Below are 15,159 nucleotides of genomic sequence, written 5' to 3'. Positions count from 1 at the left end.
TCTGGTCATTCCTCGGCCATGAGTGCACTAAGAACCGACATTTCAGACTGAAACCTGACAACGCTAGAGCTGAATTTTGGAAGGAAATACATTGTTTGGTAGTCACAGTGTTTGGAGGATTTTCTGGGCCAGAGCCTGGTGGAGCGAAATGGTATATCCAGTAGTGTGAGTTATTGCTAGCTAGTTCAATATTGTAAAGGAGTAAGTCAGGAACTGGGAGGTGGCAAGAGGTGCAATTATAGTGTTGGACAGTGGTGAGGGCTTTTTAATGCTAAGTTTAAGGAACTTGAATGTTAGCACACAGATCTGGAGTAGACAAAACCAAGTGATCACTAGAACTACCTGGGGAACTTCCAGAATGAAACAAAGCTATATAAATTCCTGGGCCCCACCTTCAGAGATTCTAATCAATAGGTGTGTGGTGGGCCTTGTGTGCACCCCAGGTGAGCAGGGAGGAAAAGGCTGACTAGTAGAAAAGAGGTGAGGAAAATCAAAGCAGCAAGGGTAAGAAATGATCCAAGGCAACTGGAGATTAGTTCAGTGGATTGTAGGATAACTAGATCTCTTTAACCCACGTTTGAAAGGAATGTTTAGGTTTAGAGAAGGCAAAAAGAGACTGTCTTTTGTGCAATCTTTATTCAATGTTTGGCATTGCAGAAAATTTCCTGATGTGTATTGGGGCAATAGAGTGTTAGCAATACCTTTCTAGGTTTGGTGGGAGCCCCACCCATGAGTAAAGTTTATTTTGCACTATAAGATTCACCTCAAGTGGTAGCAATAATGGTAACAAAAGAAGTATGATAATGTGTATTGTTACAGTAAGTACTTGTTGTATTTGTTTCTCCTAAAATTTGATAATGATAACATGTTTAAATTTACTTTGCATATGAAATAAAACTAGCAAGCATGAATTCATCTGAGTGAAGACAAGATTGGCCAAGGCTGAACTATAATCATTAATAGTGTCTACTGCAATAGGCAAATCAGCAACAGAGCTTAAGTAGAGCAAATCCTTTGGCAAGCAAAGGAACAAAAAAAAGCTGGAAGTTCTGCTAGAAAGCACTGGATTTCGAAGCACAAACTTTCATTGCCTAGGGAAAGAGTCTACTATAGACTTTCCAGGTGTCTTGTTTGGAGCCAGATAGCTACTATTGAGCTCTCACCCACTATAAAAATATGAAATGCATAAAAGTAGTTTAATTCAAAATTTATAAAATAAAAAAGTTGTGAACTTATTTATATTAAATGTATAATATATTTTCATAGATTCTCATCATTAAACTTTTTATATCATGATGTGCCAGATTTTATTTTCCAAAGATGACAGTAGTAATATCTCCCAGATGTATTTTTTACATAGTGACTTTGACATTCCTCCCATTGAGAGTTGGGTCTATGCTCCTTTTACAGGTTAATATATGTTTTCCCCAAAATTCCTATGTTGAAGTTCTACCCTTTAGTACCTCAGAATGTGACTCTCATTGGAGATAGGATCTTTACGGATATAATCAAATTAGAATGAAGTCATTAGGGTGGGCCCTGATCCAATATGACAGGTATCCTTTTACAAAGGGGAAACTTGGATACAGGGCCATACAGAGAGGGAGGATGTGAAGACACAGGGAGAAAACAGCATCTGCAAGCCAAGGAGGGAGGCCTGGAGCAGATCTTTCCCTTACTGTCCTCAGAAAGAACCCACCTTGCTGATGCCTTGATTTTGGACTTCAAACCTCCAGAATGGTGAGACAATAAATTCTGTTGTTTGAGCCACTCAGTCTGTGATATTGTAATGGAGAAAATGGCCTGAACAGCATTAAAAAATGTTTTCTGTCTCTTCAAAACCCCCTAGCCCTTTTTGAGAACTGAACCACATCCCTGCCCCAGGCCAGTGTTTGGAAGGGGCAGGAAAGTATCCTTTGTTCTTTGTGCCACAGGAGGTGGCTCAAGGGAATTGTCTGGGTGGAGGTCACAAGATTGAATTACCAAAAAATGGGATTATGGGATTAATCAGAACCTTTAAAAGCTCTGTACTTCAAGGCTAGATGTGGTGACTAACATCTGTAATCCTAGTACTCTGGGAGGGAGGATTGCTTGAGGTCAGGAATTTGAGACCAGCCTGAGCAAGAGTGAGACCCCCTCTCTACAAAAAATTGAAAAATAGGGAGGTATAGTGGCATGCACCTGTATTCTCAGCTACTTGGGAGGCTGAGGGAGGAGAATCACTTGAGCCCAGGACTTTGAGGTTGCTATGAGTTAGGCTGACAGCACTAGCCCAGGTGACAGAGCAAGACTCTGTCTTTAAAAAAAAAAAAAAGAAAGAAAAGAAAAAGCTCTGTACTTCTGCTCAAAAACAGGATGTTGGTACTTTGAGATGGGAGTCTTCCAACCTCCTCATTTGCCAGCAAATTAATAAACTTCTCTTTACTTTTTCTCAAGTCACTTGTCCTTGCTCCTCTGATGCAGGCTCAGGGACAAGTGCCAAACTTTTGGTAAGAATACTTTGTTATGGCAGCCCTAACAAACTAATACAGGTTCCTTCGCTTGAATCTGGGTGGATTGTGATTAATGTGGAAGAGACATTATGTGACTTCCTAGGCTAGGTCATAAAACACAATATAGCTTCCACTAATTCTCTTGGGAAACTGGTCTGAGAGGAAGTCCAGGCCACTTGAAATATTCCTATTGTTCTAGCCAACAATTCCAGCTGACAGCCAGCATCAACTGCTAGAGATATGTATTGAGACTCCGGCCCATGATTGCTGCCCCAGCTCTGGGTTACCCCAGTCTTTAAACCCTCCTAGATGAGTCCCAGATACTGTGATGCACAGACATGTTTACTTCTCTATGCCCTTTGTGAATTCCTGACTCACAAAAGCCAAGAGCATGATGAAATTATTGTTTTAAGCCACTAAATTTGGGGATAATTACATAGTAGTTTGTAACATTTTTCTAATTTTTTTTACAAGTTTTTATCTGATATGGCTGGTGTTTTGTTGGTGCCTTATCTCCTAGACAATGGTTCAAACTTCTCTTGGCTCATAGTGACATTGGCCCACACATCAGTCAAGAGAAATAGGTGACCCTGCCACAAGTCATTTTATTATACCACTGATGAATGCATTTCAGAGAAACTGAATGGGACAGAGAGCAGTGGCTCAGGGCTGAGGGTGGGCTTTTCAGAATAACTTCTGAGACAGCTGAGAGTTCATGGGCAAAGTGAGTGCAGTTTGCCTTGAGCAGTGGGGGAGTCTTGGAGCCCCACACGCAGTACTTTCCTCACTTGGAGCATAGAGTCCAAGAAAAAAGCAAAAGTGCCAACCTGCCAGGGGGTGAGAAGTATTTGCTGTTCCAGAGAAAGGAACTGGGAAGTAGACTGTGGCATGAACTAAAATCTCAACCAAACTAGATAGCTCTACTAACTTGACTCCACCACAGGTTAAGTGTCTGGATCCCTCACATGCAGGCTCAGGGAAGAGGACATGGGTCCATCTGTACTGCGGAGGTATGGTCATCAGATCCTAGGTGTCCACACATGAGAAGAATGTAGTCTGTAAACCTGCCTGATTATTGCCTAGATTGCTCTCCTTTTTAGTTTTTTACTTTGCTTTTCCTTGTTTTTAAATTGTCTTTTCCCTCTATATTTTCCCCTTTTCCTTTATTTATATATTTTTCTATCTGAACTTTTCACTTAATAGTAATCTTAAGGTTTTCAAGTTATTAAAATTGTTCACAGACATTTTAACGATTGCAAAATATTCTATCATTAACATATACAGTAATATATCCAACTCTTGGGGCATTTAGAATGTTTCCAATTTTTTCTCCTTAAAAAAACAAACCTGCAACAAACATTTGTACATAAATATTTGTTCATATTTCTGGTAATTTCCATACGATACAATTCTGGAATGAATGGATCAAAGGGAATGGGCAGGAAGATCCAAGCTCTATATTGCCAAATGGTTTGCTAAAAGATTTGTACCACTTTATACTTCCACAGGCAGAGTATAGTTGAGTTCCTACCATAACATCCATCATCCTCGCATAATTTGCTAATTTGATACAGTTTCCTCTTTCCTATTTTGCATGTCTCTAATTAGTAGTGATCATTCATTATTTGTATTTACTCTTCTGTAAATTTTGGATTCAGGCCATTTCCCAGTTTTTTCTGCTCTGGAAGTCTAGCCAACAAAAGCTTTCTAGTGACGGTGTTCCGCCTTTCAGTAGAAGATACCAAGAATGCCTTCTGCAAAAGAGCCTATGTTTTTACTTGACTGTGACCAACAACCCCCAGCTTAGTGTCAGATTATGGTATTAGGTGAAGTGCTGGCCCTGAGGGTAGATAACAAAGTTTCAGTGTGTTTGCATATGTGTAGCAGAGAGGTGATAGGTCAGTCTTTTTTGTTGTTGTTGTTCCAAATCAGTCCTTGACACTTGTTTTTTGTTTGTTTTGTGTTTTTTGGGGGAGGGATAGAGTCTCACTCTATTGCCCAGGCTCAAGTGCCATGGCGTCAGCCTAGCTCACAACAACCTCAAACTCCTGGGCTCAAGCAACTTCCTGCCTCAGCCTCCCGAGTAGTTGGGACTACAGGCATGCACCACCATGCCCGGCTAAGTTTAGATATAGATATAGATATAGATATTTTTTTTTAGTTGTCCAGCTATTTTCTTTCTATTTTTTTTTTAGTAGAGACAGGGTCTGGCTCTTGTTCAGGCTGGTCTTGCACTCTTGAGCTCAAACGATCCACCCACCTTAGCCTCCCAGAGTGTTAAGATTACAGGCGTGAACCACCATGCCTGGCCATGATAGTTCAGTCTTGGTTTAAGCCTGGATATCAGGCAATAATTATTAATAGTTTGTGTATGTGTGTGTGTGTGTGTGCGTATACACACTTGTGATACAGAAGTTTAGTCACTGTACACATTTTATTTAATTTATTTATTTATTTATTTATTTATTTATTTTGAGACAGAGTCTTGCTTTGTTGCCCAGGCTAGAGTGAGTGGCGTGATGTCAGCCTAGCTCACAGCAACCTCAAACTCCTGGGCTCAAGCAATCCTCCTGCCTCAGCCTCCCGAGTAGCTGGGACTACAGGCATGCACCACCATGCCCAGCTAATTTTTTTGTATATATATTAGTTATCCAATTAATTTCTTTCTGTTTATAGTAGAGACGGGGGTCTTGCTCTTGCTCAGGCTGGTTTTGAACTCCTGACCTCAAGCAATCCACCCGCCTCGGCCTCCCAGAGTGCTAGGATTACAGGCGTGAGCCACCTCGCCCGGCCACTGTACACATTTTAAATGCATACAAAAAATAATAATTTATGACAAGTCTTCCCCATGGCCTGATACTATACTTTTCACACTGTCTACAATGTGCCCTGTAGACAGCTGCATTCTAGGGTCACTCTACAGAGCCCCATCCTTCGCAAGCAGAGAGATTTTTCTTCACAGACAGCCTCTGGGTGAACTACAAATGGAAAATAAATAAATGCACTCTTTCTAGAAATAGTATTAGTTTTCAATTCTTCTTACAACTAAAAATACTAAGTTTACTTCCAGAAAATTAACTTATTAAATAATACAAATAAATACTAGAAGAGTACATAGCTGCAAATGTGTACTCTTGAGGTTCTTATATGGAAGAAGGTAGCCCCCAAAAGGAAGAATTCTCTCTGAAATAGAAATGTGTGTCTTTTTTCAGTTAAATTCATGATTTAAAAAATACCTTTGGTACTTTTGACTTTAGGGTGCAAAATTTAAATATGTGCCACTGCAAACCACTGAGATGCAGAGCTAAATAAGTATATGTGTGGGTACATGTTGGGGTAGGAGGGCCAGTCCAAGTTAACTGTGGTAATGAAAATTCCTGAGTCAGTGTAAATAATTCTGCTGTTATAAAACACAGATTTAGACCTTTGCTGACATTCTGAATTCTTGAGTATTTCTGAATCCTGCTCAGGCCATGAAATGCTTGTTTAAGGAGTTGTGCAAGCATAGGCTGCCTAGAGGGATCTGGAAGCCACTAAAATATCTTCCTCACAAAGGAATCTCACCTCCCAACCACACTGTGCAAAGGCCCAACATTGGAGACTGGATTCAGGGATAGTATCAATAGGATCTCCAGGTGAGAATACACCACCGTCAGCCAGTAACACCTTGCCTTGAACTTAATATCAGACTATGTAAGAACTGGTCCCAGAGACCAAGATGCAGGCCAGAGGTGGAAGGAACCTGGCCATGAGGCTGAAAGGCTCTGCTTTGTCACCCGTGCCTCCATGAGGGTTAGTGGCAACTCTCAGCCTGTTTGCTCAGCCATCACACAGAGGTACCCACTTCACCATCAGTTGCAATTAGCTTTGCTGGCACATCCAAACCCATACTCACAGTGGCTAACACTACACCACAGGAGGGTGCTGAAGGGGAGGGAGGGCTCTAGACAGCCAGAGAAAGTGTTAAGGTTATCCTTGGGCCCCCAAGGATTAGGACAGGTAAAAAGGGAAAATAAGGGTGTAAAAGCATGGGTTGGGGTTCTCATGATCACACTTTTGTCCAGAACTAATTCTGGAGGAATCTCAATTCATGCTTTTGCAGAAAACATTGTGAACAAGGTAAAGTTTCAAATTCAGGAGGGCTTGTCCCCCTTATGTTACACTCAGCAGAAACCAACCATTCCTGTCACTTTACTAGTGTGTGTGTGCTCTGTTAGGACAATGGGGTTCCCTTGAGGATTTCTGGGTTGAAAAGATGTAAGAAAATGAACATGTCAAACAAACACTTGAGTGTCTACTGCATGCAGTGTGTTACAAAGAACTGAGTGGAGGTTCAATAATGAACAGAAAAGAAAGAAACAATCCAAATGTCTTGGGCTACATCAATGCATGAACAAAATGTGATACATACATAATGACATTCTGATACATGCCACCACATAGATGAACCTTGAAGACATTATGCTAAGAGAAATAAGCCAGACACAAGGGACAAATATTAGATGAGTCCACTTATATGACATATGTACAGCAAACTCATGGAGAGGTAAAGCAAAATAGTAGTTACCAGGGGCTGGAGGGATGGGTGGAGGGTGGGGAAATAGTAAGTTATTATTTAATGGGTACAGAATTTCAGTTTGGGATGATGGGAAAGTTCTGGAAATGGATAGTGGTGGTGGTTGCACAACAATGTGAATGTTCTTAATGCTTCTGAATTGTACATTTGAAATGGTTAAAATGGTAAATTCTGTTATGTATATTCTCCCCGCCCCCCCCCAAAAAACAACAAAAAATGACTAACAGAGCCCAGTTTTTGGCCTTCAGATGTTTGAGTTTAAAATGAGTTAAAATAAGGAGTTAAATGTCCTGCCACGAGGAAGGACAGTGCAGGACGAAAGATTGGAGCCTACGGCGGCGGCAGCAGCAGCGACTCCAGGCATCTCTCACCTTGGGCTGGGAAGCTCAGGAAACACTTGTCATTGGGCATAATAACCACTCTTTTACCTGGCTGCCCAGGAGACAGTGAGCAACCTTGAAACAGGGACTCACGTTTTATTCTTTCTCTCTACGGATCTCAGAGTGACAGGCACAATTCATATCTCAATACAGGCTTACAGAATGACTCTTCTTCGAAGGAAGAACGGGGCTCCAGGTGTCCTCCAGGGTTGAAAACACGTTCGTGTTCACATTCATGAGTAAACGCTCAGGATGCGCAAGGAGTAGTCCAGGTTCCCGCCCCGTGAGCTTGTGGCTATCAGCTGTCTGCCAGCTTTCGCCCACCGAAGGAGGCCTCCGGCCCAAGGCGCTCAGGGTCAAGGGCCCAAGGACAGAGGGCTGAGGCATAGCTTCCCGCGGCCTCCTGGGCTCCGGATGAGCGAAATCACCGTCACCTCCGCCCGGGTGGCTCAGCCCGCTCCGGGAGCGCCCAAACCGCTCGCGGAAAAAAAGCCGAAACCTGAAGTCCAAGGATCTTTGCCCGCGGCCATCCAGTCCCTGCCACTCCAAGCCCAGTGGGAGGGACGCCGGGGAGCCGACTGCTTCGCGAGTCCCAGGCCGGGCCAGGCCCCGAGGTGCCCGGGCCAGCGCGAGGGCTGGGCGGCGCGCCGCCGCCAGGGGGCAGCTCTCCCCCACGCGGGCGCAGCCTGGACCCGCGCCCCGCCGCCTTCTGCGTCCACGCGAGCGGGGCGCGCGGGAAGGAGGTCGCCGCGTCGCCGCCCCGGCCCGCCTCTGGGCAAGGTTCCTGTCTCTTGTACAGCTGGAGGGTGGAAGGGGGTCGGCCAGAAGCTGGGAGCACGGCAGGGAGAGGAGCCCAGGGGTGGAGGACGAGGGGGACGAAACCCGGAGGCGCGAGAGGTACAACGCTTGCGTTTCCGCGCTCCGGGAATTTCACGAGCGCTGAGCTAAAGGCCTCACAACAAATGTGGAGCTTAATTAAGCAAGCAAAGCAAGTGGAACGCCCACATGTGGGGCTTTAGGAGAGCTTGCTCAAATCTTTAATGTTCTCTGCATCTACAGCGGTCCCTCTGGGTTCATCTTCCACTCTGACCTTCGGTAAATCCTAACACTTTCCCTTGAGTGGCCAGAAGATAATTTGCTACATTTTCCCAAGCGTTTCCAGGGAAGAGCCCTTTAACCCTTTGGGAGGAACCTGCGGACTAAGTCACGGGCGGAACACAAAGTCTGTCCCGCGCCCTTCTCCGACAAAGTTTAGGGCGGTGGAAACCCTGACACAAGGACGGCTGTAACTGATCCTCTAAAGTAATTAATGGTCTGCGAACAAATTCTTCCTCTCTGTTTCATCTTCAAATACTTTGCCACACACCAACCCTCAAGCGCTGAGAAAGTCATGGTGTTTATTTAGATACCGACTGAGTACTTCTAAAACTTAAACTTTCCGATGTAAAAGTGAACTCCTTGGTAAGGACTCCTGGCTACATCAACAAAGCAATGTGATGCCTGATTAATGGCGCTGATTAATGTTGGCGCAGGCTAATGCTGTGCCCATTACAATAATTAAATTGTTCAGCCATATATCAAACGAGAGTCAATGAAAAATAATTTATTTAGAACTTTGAGGCGTTCTCATAGCTGTTGCAGAGATCTGTGATAGACATTATGGGTCATTTGTAAGTGTAACTGGTGGTAGTGGTCCTCAGCAACAACAACAACACCAAAAAAAAAAAAAAAACGATTTTAAAGGAAGTCTTAGATGGAGGAAGAGTTTATTTTTGAGGCACTGTGATTGATAACGGTAGTAATGACACCTTTCAAAATATGAAAAGTACTTGGTTGATAAAGTGATATACACAAGCACAGCTCATGACTATTGCTGCAGAAACCCATTTAGGTTTGATTGTCAGTTCTTATCAAGAAGTCATTTTAATCAGAAAGTTAAAGAGTTTTAGGGCAAACTCTTCAGTTTGAAATACAAGCATTTTAGGAAACACAACAATCCAGAAGGTATGGCTAAGTGTGAATTTTACAAATTATTAGGATTCTCCACTAGCTAAAATAAATTTGAGTTTGTGATAAAGAGAGGTATCTTTACAAGAGTAATACATATTTTAATTATTTCCACCACATTGTCACCTGAAAAAGAAAACTGAATAGAACTTGAATCTCATACCAAAATTTTCATTTCTTTTGACCCAAAGGTATTAGAAATATTTAACAGATTTTCCAAAAACACATTTTTAAAAGTTGGCTTTAAAGTTATCTATCAATGTAGTTTCGATTATTAAGCCTGCCTAAGTAGAAATGTGTTTATGGTTCCAGTAATTTAAGTATTTTGAGATTACTGTGAAATGCTGATTGGAATGTTCCTCTTACTGAGAACTATATAGTCTGTTAGCCCATTATGAACGAACTTTTTTTGAGTCATCCCCAGGTTAAATGTTTTGGTGTGCATGTGGATTTCACTAAAATTTCCTATTTCTTCTTCGAATTCAATTATTACTTTTTTTTATTCCCATGACATTTGTCAGATCCCATGAAATTTGTCTCATTAGAGTGGCTTAGTTTAGCTGTCAAGTCTCTAGGGCATTCAATTGCAGATAAGTGACTAAAATGCCCGCCTCACAGCATTTTTATTAACAGATGGCAGAAAACAAACGTCTTTGGAGAAAAACCGAAGAGAAGGGGTTAAAGGGTCAATAAACAATTATTATCGTGCTTAAATTGGGGGGTTTCTCAGAAGATTCAATGGGGAGCCGCTCGCCCAATCTGGAGGAGCTGGGACACCCCAGCGCACCCCAGAGCGTTCTCCAGGGACCACCTCAGAGGATGCGGTGGTCTCTCGCGGCTAGAAGGCTCCTAAGGGCCGTCCAGGGGTCAAACGTAGCGTCACAGGACTGCTCTAGGGTTAGGGTGGAGGGCTAATTGAGAAGGAGGCTGGGAACTCTAACTCGGTCCAGACCACCTCAGGCCAGCGCGTGGTTCAGGTATCAGCCCCCTTTGGCAAGAAATAGTGGGGTCCTCTCTCCTCCCCACTCTTCTCCGTTGCCGCCCCCTCCTACGGGTGCATTTTTCTCTCTCGAGCAGGGCTGATTCCTAGGCTTTCTTTCCCTTCCCTCGGCAGCGCTCTGACGTGCACACCATGTGACAGGCCCCCTTCTGCTATAAGCCGAGGGAAGGTCCGCCCTCTCCTGGACTCAGCCCTGGCCTCGCCGAGCTCTGTTCCTAGACTCTCAGCCGTCCCGCGTTCTCCTGGGCGCCCGCCACTCTGACTCGCTCTCCTGGGCCCCGCCACCCCTCCTCAACTGACCGCGCGAAAGACTCTCAGAGAGGGGAAGGTCAAGTCCTCCGCCCGGGCCGGGAGCGACAGGAGCCCCGGGAGCGCAGAAACCTCTCGGCTGCGGCGGCGGCGCAGGAGTTACAAAGTCGCAGCGCGAGACTCCGCCGCCGCCTGGCAGCCCCCGCGCAGCTCAGGTAGCGGCGGCGCCCCCAGCGTGGCGCCCCCGGGCCGGGCCCGCCGCCCGGGACCCGGGCTGGGGCGCAGAGGGAGCCCGGAGCCCGGCGCCCCCATGCGCCGCCCCGCCGCCGCGGTGCCACAGCTATGACCCTGAGCACGGAGATGTCCGATGCCTCCGGCCTCGCGGAGGAGACAGACATCGACGTGGTGGGGGAGGGCGAGGACGAGGACGACGAGGAAGAGGAGGACGACGACGAGGGTGGCGGTGGCGGGCCCCGGCTGGCTGTCCCCGCGCAGCGGCGCCGGCGGCGGCGGCGCTCGTACGCCGGGGAGGACGAGCTGGAGGACCTGGAGGAGGAGGAGGACGACGATGACATCCTGCTGGCCCCGCGGGCAGCGTGCTCCCCGGGGCCCCCCGGCCCAGCCCCGGCGGCGGGGCCCGGCGCGGGCGGGGGCGGCGGCGCGGGCGCGGGCGCGGGCGCGGGCGGCGGCGCGGGCGGCGGCGCCAAGAACCCGCTGGTGAAGCCGCCCTACTCGTACATCGCGCTCATCACCATGGCCATCCTGCAGAGCCCCAAGAAGCGGCTGACGCTGAGCGAGATCTGCGAGTTCATCAGCGGCCGCTTCCCCTACTACCGGGAGAAGTTCCCCGCCTGGCAGAACAGCATCCGCCACAACCTCTCGCTCAACGACTGCTTCGTCAAGATCCCCCGCGAGCCGGGCAACCCGGGCAAGGGCAACTACTGGACGCTCGACCCCGAGTCCGCCGACATGTTCGACAACGGCAGCTTCCTGCGCCGGAGGAAGCGCTTCAAGCGGCAGCCGCTGCTCCCGCCCAACGCGGCGGCCGCCGAGTCGCTGCTGCTGCGCGGCGCGGGGGGCGCGGGGGGCGCGGGCGACCCTGCGGCGGCCGCGCTCTTCCCGCCCGCGCCGCCGCCCGCCTACGGCTACGGCCCCTACGGCTGCGGCTACGGCCTGCAGCTGCCGCCCTACGCGCCGCCCTCGGCGCTCTTCGCCGCCGCCGCCGCCGCCTTCCACCCGCACTCGCCGCCGCCCCCGCCGCACGGCGCGGCCGCAGAGCTGGCCCGGACCGCCTTCGGCTACCGGCCGCACCCGCTCGGCGCCGCCCTGCCCGGGCCCCTGCAGGCCTCGGCGGCCAAGGCGGCCGGCCCCGGCGCTCCGGCGCTGGCGCGCTCGCCCTTCTCCATCGAGAGCATCATCGGAGGCAGCCTGGGCCCGGCCGCCGCCGCCGCCGCCGCCGCGCAGGCCGCCGCCGCCGCGCAGGCCTCGCCCTCGCCCTCGCCGGTGGCCGCGCCGCCCGCGCCCGGGCCCGGCGGCGGAGGCTGCGCGGCGCAGGCGGCCGTGGGCCCCGCGGCCGCGCTCACCCGCTCCCTCGTGGCCGCCGCGGCCGCCGCCGCCTCCTCCGTGTCCTCGTCGGCCGCCCTGGGGACTCTGCACCAAGGGACTGCCCTGTCCAGTGTCGAGAACTTTACTGCTAGGATTTCAAATTGTTAATAACGCTATGTTAGCGCGCTTGAGGAGAAGGTAGGCACCCGGCTCCTTTTTGCATCTCGGTGGTTGGGTGTTTTGTTCGCCCCTCTCGGCGCGGCCCCTCCCGACCTCGCGCGCCCGTATTCGCCGCTTCGGAGTCTCGGACCAAACTGCGTTGGCCACAGCCGGGCGCGCTTTTCGGCTCTGCGGGTCCCTCTATTTATGCAAAGCCGTCCTATGCTGCAGCCCCGGACCTGGGGTAGGGAGGAAGGGGGTGCTGGTGGGGGTCCGCCCTGTCTAGGCGCTAGGGACTTCCTTGACTTCGGCAAACTAAAAACAACAACAAACAACTAAGCCTTTCTGAGGTGTAGAGATTCTCAGGTCAGGTCCAGGCGTTAAAACATAAATGCTGTTCAAAAGAAGAATAATGCAGAAATAGCAAAGTTCTCAAAGAATGCCAGCGAAGCAATACTTTTTTTTTTTTTTATCTGAGGACACTTGTCTGGTGTACTTTTTCATGAAAAGGAAAGAATGATTAACATGTTTACACAAGAAAAGTCAAAATTATCATTTCTTATTTTAACCTGTGTTTTGTATCATAATAGACGTGCGGAATTTTTATTTTGTACTTACTGCGTATTCTTTGCAAGGAGAATTGTAAATTTTACTGGCAATTATTGTTGTACTATTCTAATGTAAGGTTTTTACACTTTTTCAGAAATAAAATACTTAATTTTCAAAGAAAAGTCACCAAAATAATTGGCTTCAGTTGTCCCCTTCTTAATTTGTTTTCTGTTAAAAAAGAAGTTTCTGTGTGGGAAAAGTAGGAACCCAATATAGAATAGAGTTAAATATTATTTTCAAAGATAATTTAGCAAAAGCATCTTGCCATGATTTTTTATTTTTTTATGTTGACTTTCTAAGTCAAAACCATTGTAGATCAGAAATTATTTTAAATGATTATAAATAAAATGAGTTACTTTGGTATACATTTTCGAATCTGATTCTATTCCATATTTAAGAGTGTTGAGGCATTTTGAAATTAAAGCCACAGTTACCCCAAGATAATTTTATAGAAACTTTTATTTTAGAGCTTCCTACTTAATTTACTTTCCACTGTTTATCAGTGTTATAAATTCTACAAACATGTTATGTTGTAATAAAAGCAAAACAAGCAGAGACAATTTCTCGTTTAAATTTTTAATAGAAAAAATTAATAGAAATGGTCGTAGCTTTAAAATCTTGAATAAAAATATTTGCATATATAAAATAAATCATATTTGAAAGTTCTAGTATTTAAAGTTACTATTTTTGGCATGGAAGGGATTCCAGTAATTGCATAAAGAGGCTTTTTTTTTTATTTTAAAAGGCAAACATTGAAATTCCAGCTTAAATAAATAAGTTAGGGTATTTAAGAGAAACCTTCAACTTTAGGATAAGTATATGCTTTAAAGAATAAAAATGACAAAAATATCAGGTGTATGTTAAACTATATTTCTACAACTTAGGTGATTTAGGATATCTCTTCTAAAATTTTGTCTTTTCATTAACTGCTTATGCACACAATTTCTAGTTCCTTGAAAAAATGTGAGATACTAGTTTTGATGACTATAAATATTATTGTGGCTCTAAGTAAAACCAAGGCATATCTAATATATAATTTAAATGCTTAATATCAATGGAGATTAAATCTGTTTATTCAATTTCTCTAAAATGGACAGGTATATATCTGAATATCTGCAGATTTAACTTGCCAAGTTAATGAAGTCTGCATTATAGGTCAACTTTTTGGAGTGATATTCACTCTTGACGCCTTGTCTCCTTTTAGGGAGGAAAAAAATGATTCTCACAGGCTCAAAATGAAGTTCTGTTTTTTTACTATGAAATGTTTGGAAGAGGTTAAACACACGCAAACCTCAAATTCACCACTAAATATATAGATACAAATTGAAATACTGTTAGACTAAAATCATGTGCACAAAAGTTACTTTTACCCTAGCCCGGCTAAGAGGAGACGCTGAACCTGAGAGCGTCGGGGTCCCACGCGCCGGCCGCGGGCGGAGAGGCGTTAGAGAAGCAGCCAAGCGGCACAGAAGGTGCTGGCGCGCCTTACAGCCTCTGGAACGCACGGATCTGAAATACAGGTCTGAAAGTAGTTAGAAAGAGGGAGAGCCCAAAACAAAACCGTTTTCATTTTTAAAAATTTTGCATAATGCGTGGATGTCCAGAAAGTAGAGAATCCAGGCTAATGTCTCTCTTTCTCTCCCCCACCCCTCTCTCGTTCAGATTCCCCAAAATTTAAAAAGCGCGGGGACGGGCTCCACCTTCCGGGTGTCATTGCATTTAAAACAATGGCAGGAAGACGCTGGGCAATCCAGCGCTGGCCTCGCTCCGAGTCCCAGTGTTGGGGTCCCGCTTCTCTTTCACCCTTTGGGGCCCCGCAAGCCTGTTTTTAAACAGATGGTGCGCAGGGTGAGCCCCTGAACCTTAAGACCATTCAAACCCCACCCGCCTCAATTTCGAGCGTCGTGTCCTGCGGCCGGGCTCCCCAGCCTCTGGCTTTGGGGTTCCGCTGTTGGCCTAGCTGGCTCCGCAGGCATGCTCAGCAGCGGACTGGGGGAAGGTAGGGTCGCAGGGCGGGTGAGACGTGAGCTGTGAGAGGTGTGGGCCGCGGGGCAAGCAAGGAGTGACACAGGCCGTGGATCGTGGACGGGCGAGCCGGAGCGCGGGGCGCGCCCCGTCAGGCCGCGCAGGCGAGCAGGTGCT

At 46.8% G+C, this 15,159-nt stretch overlaps 1 protein-coding gene across 1 annotated transcript; it reads left to right on the top strand.

The window, feature by feature from the left end:
• The first annotated feature begins 10,651 nt into the window (after positions 1-10,651).
• On the top strand, positions 10,652-13,139 carry FOXD1 (forkhead box D1). The gene has a single exon (XM_012784058.3). It carries the CDS (start codon positions 11,047-11,049, stop codon positions 12,415-12,417), a length of 1,371 nt encoding a protein of 456 aa, XP_012639512.3. The 5' UTR covers positions 10,652-11,046; the 3' UTR covers positions 12,418-13,139.
• The last annotated feature ends 2,020 nt before the right edge of the window (positions 13,140-15,159 follow it).

Source organism: Microcebus murinus, chromosome 11, assembly GCF_040939455.1.
Source record: "Microcebus murinus isolate Inina chromosome 11, M.murinus_Inina_mat1.0, whole genome shotgun sequence".
Taxonomy (NCBI): Eukaryota; Metazoa; Chordata; class Mammalia; order Primates; family Cheirogaleidae; genus Microcebus; species Microcebus murinus.
This window is presented reverse-complemented; position numbering and strand designations above follow the sequence as displayed.

What these genes read in the sequence shown, in the direction of transcription:
- FOXD1 (XM_012784058.3), top strand. Translation starts at nt 11,047, where the DNA reads ATGACCCTGAGCACGGAGATGTCCGATGCCTCCGGCCTCGCGGAGGAG.